Raw genomic sequence first — 17,758 nt, 5'->3', positions numbered from 1 at the left:
TTGGATATAGGACATTATGAATTGGTTGTGGTTTCTCTTTTTTGTATACTTACCTATATGTATCCTAGAGATCCTTGTGATATGCTATTGGCTGCCAGCCCCCTAAAGACTTAATCAAAAAGGTATCAGAGCTCTGGACCTATGGAATTAGGATCATCATGTTGCACTTTACTGTCTACTGCCATCCAATGATGAAGTGATATGGTATATATATATATATATATATATATATATATATATATATATATATATATATATAATGTTTTTTGCAAAATTTTGTACAATGTTCCCCCAGGCTCTATGGGGTTTAATTTAATGTTGTCTTAATATGTGATTTCTACATTTACATACATGTTCTATATTTTGTGGGTATCAAAAAGTCCCTTTTTCCCCCCCATTTTCTCACTTTTGTGGGTTTCAGTATTATAGTTTGGGATTGATACCAAGGTAGTCTGTGATACAGATACACAATTGATGCTATAGTCTAAAGTGTCATACTCAACCCCATCTTTAGAAAGAATAAACAGGGATGAGGAGAGAAGGGAAAAGCAGAGAGTGGCAGGAAACTGAAAAAACATTTTCTATACAGCTTTCCCTTGACACCTAGTGGGTTTGTTCCAAAGCCCTAAAAAAGCACTATACCCAAAAAAAGCAATGATAGGCAACACAATCCACATGATATTCTCTTATTTAGCGAAGATTTTTACCATACTGAAATATTTGTTGGTGAATAGGACAAATTGCCATAATTCAACTTTAAACTATATGCTTATAAATATCTTCTGAAGGATTTTATTACATTTATGAGCGACTGCTTAGTTTGTTCACACATTACCTTCGCACATCCTACCGCCCGATCTTCCATCTCCTTCCAAGCTCTCAGCATCTTCTCTGAAGCTGCCAAGTAGAGAAAAGGTTCATTGGTCTTTTGGCCTAATGGCTATAATAAACAATCTGCTGTAAAGTCTGTCATGTTTTTCAGATTATTGCAAAAAGGCAAGTGAATATTTTAGATCAGTCAAGCTGACAGGCAACTGAATAACATAAGTCTGCGAGAGAGCACTGGTAAGGTAAGTATAACTTGGGTTGAAAGGGCCCTTTACAAACACAGTCGCTTTTTCCTGCAAGTTGAGTTTGTCTGTTTAGGAATGCCCAGTAACAAGTGAAAACTATGGGGGAACTGCTAATGATAGCAAGGAAACACTGCAACTGGGCTAAATGAAGTCAGAAAGTCCATACAATGTAACCCAATATGTGTTATATGTAATCCACTGCAACCAGGTTCCAGAAATCTAGTAACATGTATGGAGGGTGTGTATTTACATCTCACAATCTGAGCAGTTAGGTCATCTCTTTCTGACAGATCATCGTTCTAAATCAGAATTCCAATAAAGGTTTAGAGTGGAATACCAGCCTAACAAAAACTACGCTTTAAAATGTCCCCCTTGCATCCCTGCTACCTATCTTACCTAGCCTATGTAAAAAGATGTGAATTCTTACCTATTTTTAGTCCACTAGTGTCCAATCACGTGATCCCCCGTGTCAGTGAGTGGCAACTGTGGGGGAGAGGAGGAAATGCCTAACGGCAGCTGGGAATTGCAGGAGCATTGACTTCACCTTATGGGCTCCCATGTCCCAGTCATTGTTGGCGCTCCTCTCCCCTGCAGCTCAATGACAGATTAGAGCCAGAACTGCAGGATCTCATGACCGGACTGAAGTGGACTATAACTAGGTGAGTATACTTATGTTTTTTTTCCCACAAAGGTTAGGCCTGATAGGTAGCAGTGGGGGATGAAACATTTTTTGGCATAGTTCGTGTAATGCCAAGTATACACGGGCCAAAAAATGGTCGGTTCAGCAGTAATCAGCTGACTTTCGGCCAATGTGTACAGATCCCTGTTCGATAGCATGCTCTCAGCACTGCCAGCCAGTGGCAGCCCTGACAAAACACAATAGCACAGTGGGGGAGATCGCTGTACTAACATTTCTTGTTAGTCCAGCGATCCGTCAGTCTTTTTCATTCAGCCCCCTGTGTTGATAGTTTTACCAGGCTTTAGGTTGGAATTCTACTTTAAATCTGGAGGCAGCGAAGATTCTTCGTACAGACATTTCTCATATATTAGGATTTTAGTATAAGAGAGATGGTATATAGATGAATAACATAACCAAACATAGAATATTTAAACCACTGGGGCATTTTGCTTGGTAAATGACTTCAAAACAAGATAGCCTCTGTCAGGAAGCTACAGGTGACTTGGTGGGAGACAGCGTGTGTGCTGGGAGAGTGATCTCCAGTTTGCACGTTTTAACAGATTGAGGAACATATGTACAGCTGGAGAGGCTGTCTGCTTTCAAACAGACAAAACACAGAGCTGGCACCTCTGTGGATTTGTATTAGAGCCATCACCTGCATGAAAAACTTGTGCACCGCCTTTGAGAGAGAGAGACCTTCCCTGAAACTGAGTTTTGGGAAGGAGCCCATGAGCTATTTTATGTTTGAAGCTGAACACCCACAATATATGCATACAATAAATTAATGATCCCTGTGTGCGCTAACATGTTAAATACTTGTTCTATGTACAGTTTTCAAATAATATGTAAATGGAGGAAGCCATATTGGCTCTTGACATACAGGCTCTGCTTCCCAGTGCCATGCAATTACAATCCTTTACTATCCCTTTAGAAAAAAGTACAGCTGTGACCAAAAGTTTTGAGAATGACACAAAGTCTGCTGCCTTAGTTTTTATGATGACAATTAGCATATACTTCAGAATGTTATGAAGAGGGATTAGATAAATTGCAATTTATTGCAAAGTCCCTCTTTGCCATGAAAATGAACTTAATCCCCCAAAAAAAATTTACATTGCATTTCAGCCCTGCTACAAAAGGACCCGCTGACATCAGTGTCAGTGATTCTCTCATTAACACAGGTGTCAGTGTTGAGGAGAACAAGGCTGGAAATCACTTTGTAATGCTGATTGAGTTAGAATAGCAGACTGAAAGCTTTAAAAAGGAGCGTGGTGCTTGAAATCATTGTTCTTCTGGTTACCATGGTTTACCTGCAAGGAAATGCGTGCAGTCATCATTGCTTTGAACAAAAAGGGATTCACAGGCAAGGCTATTGCTCCTACTATGATTGCACCTAAATCAACAATTTATCAGATCATCAAGAACTGCAAGGACAAAAGGTTCAATTGTTGTGAAGGAGGCTTCAGGGCGCCCAAGTCCAGCGAGCACCAGAACCGTCTCTTACAGTTGATTCAGCTGTGGGATCAGGGCACCACCAGTGCAGAGCTTGCTCAGGAATGGCAGCAGGGAGGTGTGGGTGCATATGTATGCACAGAGAGGCAAAGACTTTGAGGATGGCCTGGTGTCAAGAAGGGCAGCAAAGAAGCCACTACTCTCAGGGAAAAACATCAAGGACAGACTGATATTCTGTAAAAGGTACAGGGATTGGACTGCTGAGGACTGGGGTAAAGTCATTTTCTCTGATGAATCCCCTTTCCGATTGTCTGGGGCATCCGGAAAAAACCTTGTCCGGAAAAGAAAAGGTGAGCGCTACCATCAGTCCTGTGTCATGCCAACAGTAAAGCATCCAGAGACCATTCATGTGTGGGGTTGCTTCTCAGCGAAGGGAGTGGGCTCTCTCACACTTTTGACTAAGAAAACAGCCATTAATAAAGAATAGTACAAAAACATCCTTTCGAGAGAAACTTCTCCCAACCATCCAAGAACAGTTTGGTGATGAACAATGCCTTGTCCCAGCATGATAGTGCACCCTGCCATAAGGCAAAAGTGATAATGAAGTGGCTTGAGGTACAAAACACTGAAATTTTGGGTCCATGGCCAGAAAACTCCCCAGACCTTAATCCCATTGAGAAGTTGTTGTCAATCCTTAGGAGGCAGGTGAACAAATTCTGATAAAATCCAAGCATTGAATGAAGAAGAAAAATGAAGAATGAAGAATGGGCTGCCATCAGTCAGGATGTGGCCCAGAAGTTGATTGACAGCATGCCAGGGCGAATTGCAGAGGTCTTAAAAAAGAAGGGTCAGCACTGCAAATATTGACTCTTTGCATAAACTTCATATAATTGTCAATAAAAGCCTTTGACACCTATGAAATTCTTGTAATTTTACATCAGTATACCAAAGAAACATCTGACAATATCTAAAAACACTGAAGCAGCAGACTTTGTCAAAATTAATATTTGTGTCATTCTCAAAACTTATGGTCACGGCTGTCTAATATTGGCTGACCCTACTGAAAGCAATGCACTCTGTATGTATCTCCTTTCTAGATTGTAAGCTCTAACGAGCAGGGCCGTCCAATTCCTCCTGCATTGAATTGTATTGTAACTGTATTGTCTTCCCTCATATTGTAAACTGTTGGCGCTATATAAATCCTGTATAATAAGAATAATAATAATAATGTCTAAAATATTATTTCTTAAGCAAGTAGGAAGTGAAATACAGATCGCCACCTAGTGGTTAAGGCATAAACCTCTCTAAGTACATGCCATCATGGTCAATGAAGTTGCACTCACAGATTCCATAGGCCATTTGGTCACTGTAGCGCTCCAAATCAATCTCAATGCTTTTCTTAAAAAACTGCAGTTTGGCTTCTAATTGTTGAGAGGCTGATACCATTGTATTCTTCATCTTCGTGAGGTTGGTGTTGTAGCGGAGTAGACTAAGCCTTACAAAAGAAAAAGAAATTCGAACAGTTAATTAAAGGAATGTTAAAACCAAACTGGTCAGTCATTTTAAACTTTTCAGATAAAAAATTTGCCTAACAGCAAGTGCCACAGAAAAGCTTAATCTGCATGTCCTTCTGATCTTGGTTTTACTTTATTACTGATTGTATGCATAAATACAAAAACTTTTTTGTTTTTTAGTTTTGGATAAAGCAGTGAAGCTTTAGACTCTCTGACAAGTTTTTTTTCTGTGGTCTGTATCTATGGTTGGGAGATTCCCCCCTATATTCAATCTAGTTTTGACTATCTGGCTACCTGTACAGCCTTGCTTTAGATAGAAATGGATGCTGAATACTTACATTGCTGCTCTTTGTCCCTGGAAAAGGCGGCTATAGTCTTCCTTCAGCCCAGACACATAGTGAACAGCCTCTGCCCATACCTTGCGCAGCTGTAGTAAGGGAAGCTGAACTTTGCTGTCTTGTACTATATAAAATGAAAAACATTTGTTTTTTTGTTTATGGTCAATGTTCATGGTTAAACAGACACAAAATAGATTAAAGCTCTAAAAAAAATAAAAAAATCAATGTAAAGATTACAGTATCACCCAAAAAGCTTAAAGTTTAAACAAAGTAAAAAAAAATTATAACAACAATTACATATATGTTTTAAGTTTGAATTCACAATTATCTCTTTGTAGCCACCTGTTCAGATACAGTGACTGCAGAGACTACAGGTGTAAGTGGCAAATAATGAGCCCAAGTGAGAGAACACATTCCCTACTCCCCTTTACATGAGTATGTTCCTCATTGCTGGCCACTGGACGGCCCAAACTTTACCTGTGTTGATCAGTTGCTTAAATACTGTTTCAGACGCAGGTCTGATAGTATGCAATCAAGCAATGAATAGGCAAAATGCATAATTAAATCTACACCATCCAGTGGCCAGCTCACCCCCTGGAACAGGGTTTCTCAACTAGGGTTCCTTCAGATGTTGCTAGGGGTTCCTTGAGCAATTTCAGCCTCGCAGATAAGTTCCCACTGACACCACTGATCCTTTTGGCTATCTGTAAGGGAGTAATTTTACCCAATGATCGCAATTGTAAGGAGCATTCTTTCCACAGACCGTCACACTAATGTACCACTATGAGTTGTAGATATAGGAATTTTTAACAGGGGTTCCCTGAGACCAGAAGATTATTTCATGGTTTCCTCTGTGTTGAAAAGGTAGAGAAAGGGTGCCCTAGAACATTTGCATCTAAAGCCCCATACACACCTACCGAATGTCAGCCGAACGATCGGCCGTCTTTTGTCCGGTGCTGTCCTGTCGGCTGAAAAGTGCAAAAGACTGCACACGAATTTTGTCGGCCAACAACAGCCGACTGCAGAAGTGATGTCATCTGATGGTTAACTTTCCGTGTGTTTTTTCTTTTCTGAGCATGCCCAGTCTTGCTAATCTGCTGTTTGTCGGCTGAATTCTGTACTGACTGGCGAACAATCGGCCGTTCTGGTGACGGACAACAAAAATTTTATAGCCTGCACACCCGATTCTGTTTGGCCGAAAAGTCGCTGTCGGTTGTCGGAAGCATCATACTAACAAGCCGAGAATCGGCCGATCGTTCGGCGGCCGAATATTTACGTCCGACAATCGGTACGTGTGTACGGGGCTTATAGGGTCTATTTTTGCTCTGGCTTAGCAAGCAGTACTGTAACTAGGTGCACTGCACTCCACTCCACTGCACTCCAACGACCCCCCCCCCCCAAATTTATCTCTATCGTGACAAAGCTACCAATATGAAGTGGAAATTCAGTCCAAATGTTTTTGGATAAAGTTAAAAAGGATTCAAGCCTCTGTCAGGATTCCTTTGGGCTCTTTCTCCACTGGAGAGTTCCTATCATGTTCCTTTCCAAGTCACAAAACTGTCACCGGCACAGGAAGGGAGAGGAAATAACCCCAATGGGGACCAAAAAGTAAACTATGCAAAACTAAAAAGAATTTTTCTGGAGATGCAATGCACCATATATTGACTTACCAATATAATTTACACATTCTGACAGATTTCTTGGTTGAAAGGGTCCTTCATAAGCAGTCTTGCTCTTATCAAACAAATATACCATATAACTGTCCCAGCCTCTCTGTGTTGGAAATAAAAAAAAAAAAATAAACAAACATGGCATATTAAAGATATTTAAAAATTCTTATTCTTCTTCATAAAAGATTAAAAAAAAAATGATGTCCTCTTTAAAAGTACAGTCAATAATAACATTACTAAGAATAATCTGCAGCTCACAAGACACTAAGACACTCATAAACAAACAGGATAGGTCAACATTATCTCCTTACAAAAATAGCCCAGCCTGTCCAAACACCAGACGTGACATTTCAGAAGCTAGCGAAGAAATGCAAGTCCTGTGATTTAGCTGTACGACTTGTGAAGGAAAAATGAATGGTAGCTAAGAGGCAAAGTCTGATCTATGCACACACTGCTCAGGAAAGGGACAGACTGCAGTGACAAACCTCTATCTTTTTCTCTACTGCATAGTGAAACAGGTGGCATTTACTAGATATTTACCCGTAACCCTAAAAATTACAAGACCATTGCTACACTCTATGAAGTTCAGAAATTATTGCTTAAACAATTAAAAGCATGCAGTGAACCAGAATTATATGAAGTGGAAAGAGTTCTGAAGTAACAGAATGTAAGTGATAAAAGAAATGAAGGGTGAGCCATTTTGAAGGAAACGTACTGTAAAGTCTAGTCTTGTTAATAAAGGATGCAGTAATTTGCGGACGATACTAAATTAAGCAGGGCAATAACTTCTACGCAGAATGTGGAAACCTTTCAAGAAGACCTGAACAAAATAATGGGGTGGGCATCTACATGGCAAATGAGGTTTAATGTTGGAAAATGTAAGGTAACGCATTTGGGCGCCAGAAATACGAACGTAAGCTACTCGCTAGTGGGAGAACCTTTGGGGAAATCTAAGATGGAAAAAAACCTGGGGGTCCTAGTAGACGACAAGCTCAGCAATGGCATGCAAGTTTTAAGCTGCTGCAAGCAAAGCCCACAGAATATTGGCATGTATTAAAAAGGGGATTCACTCGAGAGATAAAACAATAATTCTCCCACTCCACAAGACTCTGGTCCGGCCACATCTGGAGTATGCGCTCCAGTTCTGTGCGCTGGTCCTCAGGAAGGATGTGCTGGAACTGCAGTGAGTCTAGAGAAGGGCAACAAAGCTAATAAAGGGATTGGAGGATCTCCGATATGAGGAAAGACTGCAAGCATTGAACCTATTCTCTCTGGAGAAAAGACGCTTGAGAGGGGATATATCAGTGTACAAATACCGTACTGGTGACCTTAGCATAGGGAACAATCTTTTCAATCTTGTTACACACACACACACACACACACACACACACACACACACCTCATAGGTTGAACTGGATGGACTGTTTTTTTTTTTTCAACCTCACTATGTAATTTATTTACAGCACTTTAATTTGTGTCTTTGAAATATATTTGCCTTTAGCCTAAGTCTACCTTTAGTGAGCCCCGATGCCTTCACTCCTTACTAGAAACACACGCACCTGCCCTCCTTCAACTGAGATCTTTGTTGTGTGGTCTGCATGGCACCTACAGCTCTAGATCTTCAAAGTTGGGTCCTGCTCTTCCTGAACATGTACACCAAGATCTCTATTAATTGCAAAGGAAGATCTACTGTATACTCTGGAGGAGTAATACAAATATCCCATTGAACTGAATAAAGAATGCTATGAGCAGGACCTGACAGTGAAGATGGTCAAGACCTGCGCAACAGTGACAGATACATGTGTTGTTTGTCAGGGGTGATGAGAAAGGGTATCAGATCCCAATAAAAGTGTGTTTATATTTTAAAATAGGTCATACATAAAGTATTGCAAACTTACCACTCCATCTATCACACACTGGGAGGCAGGCTTTCTGGGGTCAAGAGACACCCCCATTTCAAGCAGCAACTCTTGATTGCAGGTACTAATTCCAGTCTCTTTTTCAATGTTAGACTGAAGAGTGTGTAGACTTTCCTCAGGTTGTAGGAGGAAAGAGATGATTTTAGCAGATGTCATGTTCAAAATATGTACAATCTGTAGATGGGGTATAGAGGAATGAAAATTAAAATGCAGTGCCATTAGCGTTGCAAAAAGTTATTGACTACTGTAGCTAGATTTCACAATTTCAGGTCTTTTACAGACAAGCTCAATGTACCTTTAGGTTCAGAATGTGTTCCATTAACACAAAACAACGAGGGTGACCAGAGTGCTCATCAATTCCACCTCCACGTTGCTGGGGGTCCCAGTTTAGTACAAGCTGTAACCACGTCTCCATGTGCTCCACCACGATGCTTTCAAAACAACAAAGTAAAAAAAAGGTAAAAAAAAGAATCTATTCCTCATTGAAAAAAGCAGAAGATTCCAGGTGCCTACAGTGATTGTAAAGGTGTTTTTTAATAATAAACATATTATACTTACCTCCTCTGTGCAATGGTATTGCACAGAGCAGCCCTGAACCTTCTCTTCTGGGGTCATCCGCTGGAGCTCTTGGCTCCTCCTCCCTTCTTAGTGCCCTCATAGCAAGTCACTTGCTATGGGGGCTATTGTGCGGGCTTGATCCCTTGATTGTGTCTATTGGCACACATAACATGGCTCAGCCCTGCCCCCTGCTCCCTCCTCACAAGATTTGATTGACAGCAGCAGCAGCCAAAGGCTTCTGCTGCTGCCTCTAAGTCGTGTGAGGAGAGAGAGAGCAAGAGCATTTCTGCTTCTCTCAGGTACAGCATCGGATCAAGATCATGCTCAGGTAAGTATTTGGGGGAAGCAGATCATGGAAGGTTTTTTTTTTTACCTGAATGCAGAGAATATATGGGTACCTTAATGTAACAGGCAATCAACAGATCATCTCTGTCTGCTCTACTTTGCCCCCATACACCAAACTAATCAAACTACTTCTTCTGTTTTAAAGGTTTTGTGTTCCCTATAATTGTAGTGAAAAGACAGTTCTTCTCGTCTCCATAGAGCAAAATGACTTCTGTAAATAAAGTGTAAATTTCAAACATCTCTTTAAAATCAATGTGACTGACATTAAAAAAATTAATAAATGCTTGGAAAAGGAAAAAAAAAAAAAAAAAAAAAAACAAAACAAAGGGCTAGCTTAGGGTGTGACATTGAAACTGAAACAAACCTTTTTTTGTCAAATCATGGCAAAGCAACAGGTTTGATGAACAGGAGCCTTCTATGCACTCCTCTGCCACCATGCTTGCCTCTTGGAGCCCCCACACAATTGTGGTGTCATGCAACATTAAGTTAGAGCTACAAAGGGCTAAGGACTGTTCCCAGACTTCATGTGACGGCATTTAGGACTTCTAATTGTCCACTCAGATACTAAGTGCTGTATTGTGGGTTGACATGGGAGAAACCGGGAGTGTGACACCATGCTTCAAAAGTATCTTTTTCCAGAGCTTGCGCTCAATATGGCAGTGGAGAACAAATGAAAAATAAGTATATGTGATCTCCTTTCTCTAAAGCAAACCAGTTACTTTTCCCTAAGTAAACATAGTACAGGTTCACTTTAAAAGGAAAGCAGCTCTCAGAATACAGTAGGTAGGCTGCAACCAATGGCCTCCTCTTCTCACTTGTAGTCATCCAATGCAAAGCAATGGCTTAAACACTGAGTCACTGACATAGAGAAAGAATGCAGAGATGCAGGGAAGAATCATTGGCTCCCCCTTAACTCACTTGCTGTACTCTTGCCCCGGGTCAGCAACTTTTAAAGCCAGACACACAGTGAGGCAAAGTTGTATTCTGAAAAAAGTAAAAAACTGCAGCTTGTATATTTCGGTCCATAAATACTTCCTTCAGCCATCTGGCTGCCAAGAGTCTTTCGCTCTTATATTTTGAAAGGTATGAAAGGAATGGCAATCAAGGGGTAAAAAACAAGTGAACATCTGCTGATTGCATTACATTTTATATAAAACCTACTTCAATCCTGCAAAGGATTTAGAAAACCAGGTCAAGTAGGACATAGCAAACACAGAAAACATCCAGTCATTTCACTTAGATCAGATCTCTGATAACAAAAAAAAAATAATTTGATTAAAGTGGAATTCTGGGCTTATACTAACTAATCTTTAAACTTCTCTCAACCCCCCCCCCCCCCTTCTAACATCTACAGTCAGGTCCATAAATATTGGGACATCAACACAATTCTAATCTTTTGGGCTCTATACACCACCACAATGGATTTGAAATGAAACAAACAAGATGTGCTTTAAATGCAGACTTTCAGCTTTAATTTGAGGGTATTTACATCCAAATCAGATGAAAAGTGTAGGAATTACAACAGTTTGTTCATGTGCCTCACACTTTTTAAGGGACCAAAAGTAATGGGACAATTGGCTGCTCAGCTGTTCCATGGCCAGGTGTGTGTTATTCCCTCATTATCCCATTTACAAGGAGCAGATAAAAGGTCCAAAGTTTATTTCAAGTGTGCTATTTGCATTTGGAATCTGTTGCTGTCAACTATCAAAATGAGATCCAAAGAGTTGTCACTATCAGTGAAGCAAGCCTTCATTAGGCTGAAAAAACAAAACCATCAGAGAGATAGCAAAAACATTAGGTGTGGCCAAATCAACTGTTTTGAACATCCTTAAAAAGAAAGAACGCACTGGTGAGCTCAGCAACACCAAAAGACCAGGAAGACCACAGAAAACAACTGTGGTGGATAACCAAAGAATTCTTTCCCTGGTGAAGAAAAGACCCTTCACAACAGTTGGCCAGATCAAGAACATTCTCCAGGAGGTAGGTGTATGTGTGTCAAAGTCAACAATCAAGAGAAGACTTCAGAGTGAATACAGAGGGTTCCCCACAAGATGCAAACCATTGGTGAGCCTCAAAAACAGGAAGACAGTTCTGGAACAACATCCTATGGCCAGATGAGACCAAGATCAACTTGTACCAGAGTGATAGAAAGAGAAGAGTATGGAGAAGGAAAGGAACTGCTCATGATCCAAAGCATACCACCTCATCAGTGAAGCATGGTGGTGGTAGTGTAGCGTGGGCATGTATGGCTGCCAATGGAACTGGTTCTCTTGTATTTATTGGTGATGTGACTGCTGACAAAAGCAGCAGTGTGAATTCTTAAGTGTTTCGGGCAATATTATCTGCTCATATTCAGCCAAATGCTTCAGAACTCATTGAACGGTGCTTCACAGTGCAGATGGACAATGACCCGAAGCATACTGCGAAAGCAACCAAAGAGTTTTTTTAAGGGAAAGAAGTGGAATGTTATGCAATGGCCAAGTCAATCACCTGACCTGAATCCAATTGAGCATGCGTTTCACTTGCTGAAGACAAAACTGAAGGGAAAATGCCCCAAGAACAAGCAGGAGCTGAAGACAGTTGCAGTAGAGGCCTGGCAGAGCATCACCAGGGATGAAGCCCAGCGTCTGGTGATGTCTATGCATTACAGACTTCAGGCTATAATTGACTGCAAAGGATTTGCAATCAAGTATTAAAAAGTGAAAGTTTGATTTATGATTGTTAATCTGTTCCATTACTTTTGGTCCCTTAAAAAGTGGGAGCACATATACAAACTGTTCTAATTCCTACACCTTTCACCTGATTTGGATGTAAATACCCTCAAATTAAAGCTGAAAATCTGCAGTTAAAGCACATCTTGTTTGTTTCATTTCAATGATGTGATGGTGTATAGAGCCAAAAAGATTAGAATTGTGTCAATGTCCCAATATTTACAGACCTGACTGTATACTAACTACCCACAGTGGAATAAAAATGCATATACTTACCTTTTCTCAAGCTGCTCCAGTCCGGTAACATTATCTCTCCTGTGTCAGCCAGCAACCGCTACAGGGGAGAGGAGAGAGCACTCTGACAAATGCAGGAAAACCTGAATGGTTACGTCACCCATAGGCTTACTATGGGCCATTAGTCGGCTGTCCCCTTCTCTCCCCTGAAGCCGCTGCTAGCTGACACAGGGGAACAGATCACGTGACTGGACCAAAATGGCTTGACAATAGGTAAGTATAAATACATTTCTTCTACAGGGTAGTTAGTTTAGATGTTAGAAGGGGGTGGGAGCAGTCTTAGAATTAGTGAATATAAGCCAGGAATTTAACTTTAAATGTCCTATAGAACGCAAAACCTGTAAACAAAAAATGGTACACAAGACCAGACCACAACATAAAAGAAAAAAATACAGCTAATGGCATTGGTCACAGAGGACAGCATAGCAACCTAAGTTGTTTCAAGTAAGGATAAGTGGGAAGCAACACAACGCAGTATCTGTAATTTGCACTATAAAAAGGAACGCAAGGATATACATCATTCAGCCATGACATTATGACTACTGACAGATAAAGTGAACATTAATTATGCCCTGATAATAGCACCTGATAGTGGGTGGGATATAGAGTGAAAAAGTATATGCCCCCCTTCCTGATTTTTTGTTTACATAGTTGTCATTTGTACATGATTCAGATCATCAAAAAAATGTCAATATTACACAAAGATAACCTGATTAATTACTGAATTCAGTTTTTAAATGATTATTTCCCGATGTGAAAAAGTAACTGTTAAACCATGAATGAACTGTGATTATCCACATTTTTTGAAAAGTGGAGTTAAATTTCACTTGCCACAATCAGGCCTGATTACTGCCAGACCTGTTGTATCAAGAAATCACCTAAATAGAATCTGCTGGACAAAGTGAAGCATTCTAAAAAATGTCAAAAAGCAACACATCATGCCACAATCTAAAGAAACTAATTTACATGTATCAGTCTGGAAAGGGTTACAAAGCTATTTCTAAGGCTTTGGGACTCCAGCGAACCAAGTTGAGAGACATTATCCGAAAATGGAGAAAACTTGGAACAGAGGAGGTAAAAAAATGTGCATTCGTTTATTTTTTTTTCTTGGAGCCTGGAAAGCATTGCACCCGCGATCTGCTGATCACAGGTACCATGCAGGACTCCCGCAAATTTCTCAGTGTATCTGTCTGCTCGTACCTCATACAGGCAGACATACACACTGACAGGAAGAATGGACGAACTAACAGAGCGCTCAACAGTGCCATGGTGGGTCAATGAAACAATGAGCTAACAGCTGCAAAGGCTGTTGCGACTTGTAGTTTCCTATTCACATAGGACTGTCAATAAATGACATTGCCGGGTGGGGGTAGCCCTGCACGGCCACGTCTTTTTCAAACAGTGACCGTGGGCACCCAGTGAACATGCCTGCCTGCTGTCACTGGTGGGGGAGGGGTTAGAGGCTGCAGCTGCTGGAACATGTTACATGTTCCACCCTACATATGGGTGGAATATTGTTACACGTTTCAAAAGGTTCAACTATCCAAGGTCAGTGTTCATGATTCAACAATAGGAAAGAGACTGGGTAAAAATTGCATCCATGGGATAGTTCCATGGTGAAAGCCACTGTTGACCAAAAAGAACACAAAGGCTCGTCCCACATTTGCCAAAAAACATCTTAATTATCCCAAAGAATTTTGGGAAAATATTCTGTGGATTGATGAGACAAAAGTTGAACTTTTTGGAAGATGTCCGTCCCGTTACATCTGGCGTAAAACTAACACTGGTTGTGGTAGTGTGATATTCTGGGGCTGCTTTGCAGCTTTAGGACTTGGACGACTTGCCATAAATTTATGGAACCATGAATTCTGCGCTCTACCAGAAAATCCAGGAGGATGTTCATGACCTTAAGCGCACTTGGGTTATGCAGCAGGACAGTGATCCAAAACACACCAGTAAGTCCACCTGATGGCTAAAAAAAAAAAAATTAAGATTTTGGAGTGGGGCTTGGTAGCAGATGTAGCCAGATGCGAGGCATGCAAGCTCCGCCGAATATCTGATCTTTTATCCTGAGGGATTGCATTTAACCAGCTGAATCCCACGCGGAGATGTCCAAGCGCGGCTGTACCACCCTCTCAGCTCCAGACCATGTGGGCCAAGATGGCAGGCAGCCACAACGGCTGGCAAATGAGAAGTACAAGGAGGCGATTTAGAAACTCTTTGCAAAGCCGCCGGCTCATGAGTCTCAGCCTCCTGACACTTCAGGAGAACACAGCGGCTATCAATCTGAAGCCAGTGACACTGTGCCGCTGGAGGATTCAGCGGCCTCTTTATTTGAGTGGGACTCAAATAAAGTAGCTCTCCTACTATACTGACCAGACCCCAGACCCAGATGGTCGAGAGCCCACTCAGAGGGATATCTTTGCTGTGGTTACCTCATGCAACTCCTCTCTCTCAGCTCTTGCTTCAGAGATTCAGGGGGTAAAGACTGAAATCAACTTTGTCCGTCAAGACGTGCAAAAGCCGAGGGACTGCACCACCGCAATGGAGGGGCATTGAACACTCTGGAGGATGAGTGGGCACCAATGCAAAGGGATGTACGATATCAACAAGTGCTAGTGGCCAAACATTCTGCCCGGCTAGATGATTTAGAAAACGGGTTACGCAGAAATAATGTCAGGGCCATAGGCATTCCTGAAAAAACAGAAAGGAAAACCGGGGAATGGCATAGAAAAATGGTTGCGGTCTGTGTTTGGAAGATTCCTTTTCTCCAATGTTCACAGTGGAACATGCACACAGTCTCCTCCAGGCCTTTACCTCCGGACAACCCCCCCTCAGGGCCATTTCTAATCAAAATGCTCAAATAGAAGGACTGTGACGCTATCCTCTCCAAAACCAGATTGTTGGGGGATGCTCTGATGATCGATAATTCTAAGATTGCTATTTCCGGACTTTTCGGCAAAAACAAAGAGCCCAATTTATTGGAGGTGAGAAAACGCCTTAGTTCCCTGGAACTAAAATACGCCATGCTCTATCCTGCACGACTACGTGTGGTGGCAAAAGATCAAATCCATTTTCACAATGGCTAGACTGAGAAGAACGGGTGCTGCGGGAAGATCTGACGAAACGCAGGCGTGTCACCTGAACACTCCCAAGCAACCCTTTGTCTACCAGTTTCGAACTGCGCCAGTTTACCCTTAACTCTCCTTTAAAGGTGGTTGACAGTTGTAGCAAGTCATTTCAGTATTTGTTTTGCCTATTGTTCAGACACATATCACCTGAAATGCTGGCTCCTCCGTGCAAGCTAGGAATCTCAGATCCCAAGTTGCTGGTCCTTTGTGGACATTAACTGCTACTGCTGACTGTAGGACCTTGTTGCTCCACCTGTTTTCTATTTTTTTTTTTATATATTTTTATTTTGTTAGCAAAAAATGTTTGGTCACTGACTAACCACTCGCTCTAGAGTCCAAGGGCTTGTCCAACTATAGGCCCTATGGTTGCTCACCTGTGCCTCCAGAACCAGTTTTTCAGGCGAACGTATTTTCCTGCTGCCTGTCATGTATTATTGTTTGCATATCTATGTCTAAGTCTCACGTAATAACTAGCTGGAATGTTCAAGGTTTTGGAGGCAGAGTGAAAAAGTTGGCTGTGTCCCATATGGTTAGAAGTTTGGGCTCCTATTTGGTATGTCTACAGGCACCCATAAGTCAGCTAACCAAACATCGCCATTTTCCACTCGGGTGTTAGGAACTCAATTTCACTCTGCCTACTCCTCATATTCCAGGGGAGTCTGCGTGTTCGTTTGTCCAAACGTTAGGTTTTCCTGCTCTGTCTCTAATATAGACCAATATGGTCGCTACATTTTTTTGCAATGTAATCTGGATGGACTTGAATGTGTCATAGCTAAAATTTACATCCCTCCTCCCTTCTCCGCAGAAGTTATCAAACTTCTAGCAAGCTTTTTAGCCCATCACCCAAATATTCCTACACTTCTTGTGGGGGATTTCCATAACTATCTAGATGCCAGGTTGGATAAATTCTCTAACTCAGCATCACAGCTAATTACCAAGGGAGAACCAACCCCCTTTGTTAAGCTTCTGTCAGAGTTGGGATTGCAGGATGTGTGGCGGATTCACCACCCTCAGGCTAGGAATTTTTATGTCACTCAAAGGCTTGCAGGAGACTATCTAGAATAGATCTAGGTCTGGGCAATGATGCAATGCTCCCCTTGGTGTACTCCTCAAGGTATGAGGCAAGATCCATATCCGATCACTCTCCCTTATGTATTCAAATTCTCACGTCTGGGATTTCGAAACGATCGTACTGGAAAATCAACCCTTTTTGGTTATCCCTATTCCTTCAATCAGACCCAGTCTCCCAACACTTTAAACACCTTTATCAGCCTTAAACGGAATTAAGCCCCCCCCCCCCCCCCCCGGATCTTTTGGGACACATTAAAAGGTCTTTTTATGTGGTCAATTTATTAAAACGATATCATCTATTAAGACCAAAACTAGATCTTGGGAAAAAACAGTGTTACAGGAAGTTCAGAAGGCAGATTTAGCATATATAGTATCTCCCATGGAACTTACTGAAATGTCCTGGGTGGAGGCTCAACGTATAGCTAAACATGTGGGGTTAGCAAGGGCTAAAAACCTCACATTTTCCTCCAAAAAAAGTTCTTTGAGGAGGGCGAAAATACTAGACATATTCTCGCGACGATGGTGAGATCCAATAGAGGGTCTTCATACATTGCTGTGATTAATAACCCTTCTGGGGAAGTCATTACGTCTCATTCTGAAATACTTTCAATATTTCAAACCTTTTACGCAGGAGGTGTACGCCTCAAAGGTTTCGCCATCACCAGAAGAAATCCAGGCCTTCCTTCATAATAGTCACGTTCCTCAACGCTAAAGCACAGATAAGAAATAATTAAATGTGCCCCTCACTAATGATGAACTGCCAGAAGCATTGGCTCTCTCCCCTCTGGGTAAGTCTCCCGGGGCGGATGGACTGCCGACAGAGATCTACAAGATCTATAAAAGATACGTTGAAACATTAGTACTCCGCCTGAAGAGAGTTTTTTTTGGATGAATTTGAGCGAGGGATTCTCCCTCCATCAATGAACGAAGCCATTATCATTCTACTACTAAAACTAGGTAAAAAGGTTTTACCCCCCGATTCTTATAGGTCTATTCCATTATGGAT

At 41.5% G+C, this 17,758-nt stretch overlaps 1 protein-coding gene across 1 annotated transcript in view; it reads right to left on the bottom strand.

The window, feature by feature from the left end:
• Positions 1 to 17,758, bottom strand: part of CHUK (component of inhibitor of nuclear factor kappa B kinase complex) — a 78,153-nt gene that overhangs the window by 19,646 nt on the left and 40,749 nt on the right. The window contains exons 9-14 of the mRNA XM_082268422.1: positions 8,938 to 9,073; positions 8,622 to 8,816; positions 6,724 to 6,826; positions 5,054 to 5,177; positions 4,545 to 4,696; positions 836 to 897 (exon numbers count right to left, since the gene is read on the bottom strand). Coding sequence (XP_082124548.1) covers positions 836 to 897; positions 4,545 to 4,696; positions 5,054 to 5,177; positions 6,724 to 6,826; positions 8,622 to 8,816; positions 8,938 to 9,073 — 772 coding nt within the window. The remainder of the gene's footprint in view (positions 1 to 835; positions 898 to 4,544; positions 4,697 to 5,053; positions 5,178 to 6,723; positions 6,827 to 8,621; positions 8,817 to 8,937; positions 9,074 to 17,758) is intronic.

This window comes from Pelophylax lessonae (assembly GCF_965119305.1).
Source record: "Pelophylax lessonae genome assembly, chromosome: 9".
Taxonomy (NCBI): domain Eukaryota; kingdom Metazoa; phylum Chordata; class Amphibia; order Anura; family Ranidae; genus Pelophylax; species Pelophylax lessonae.
This window is presented reverse-complemented; position numbering and strand designations above follow the sequence as displayed.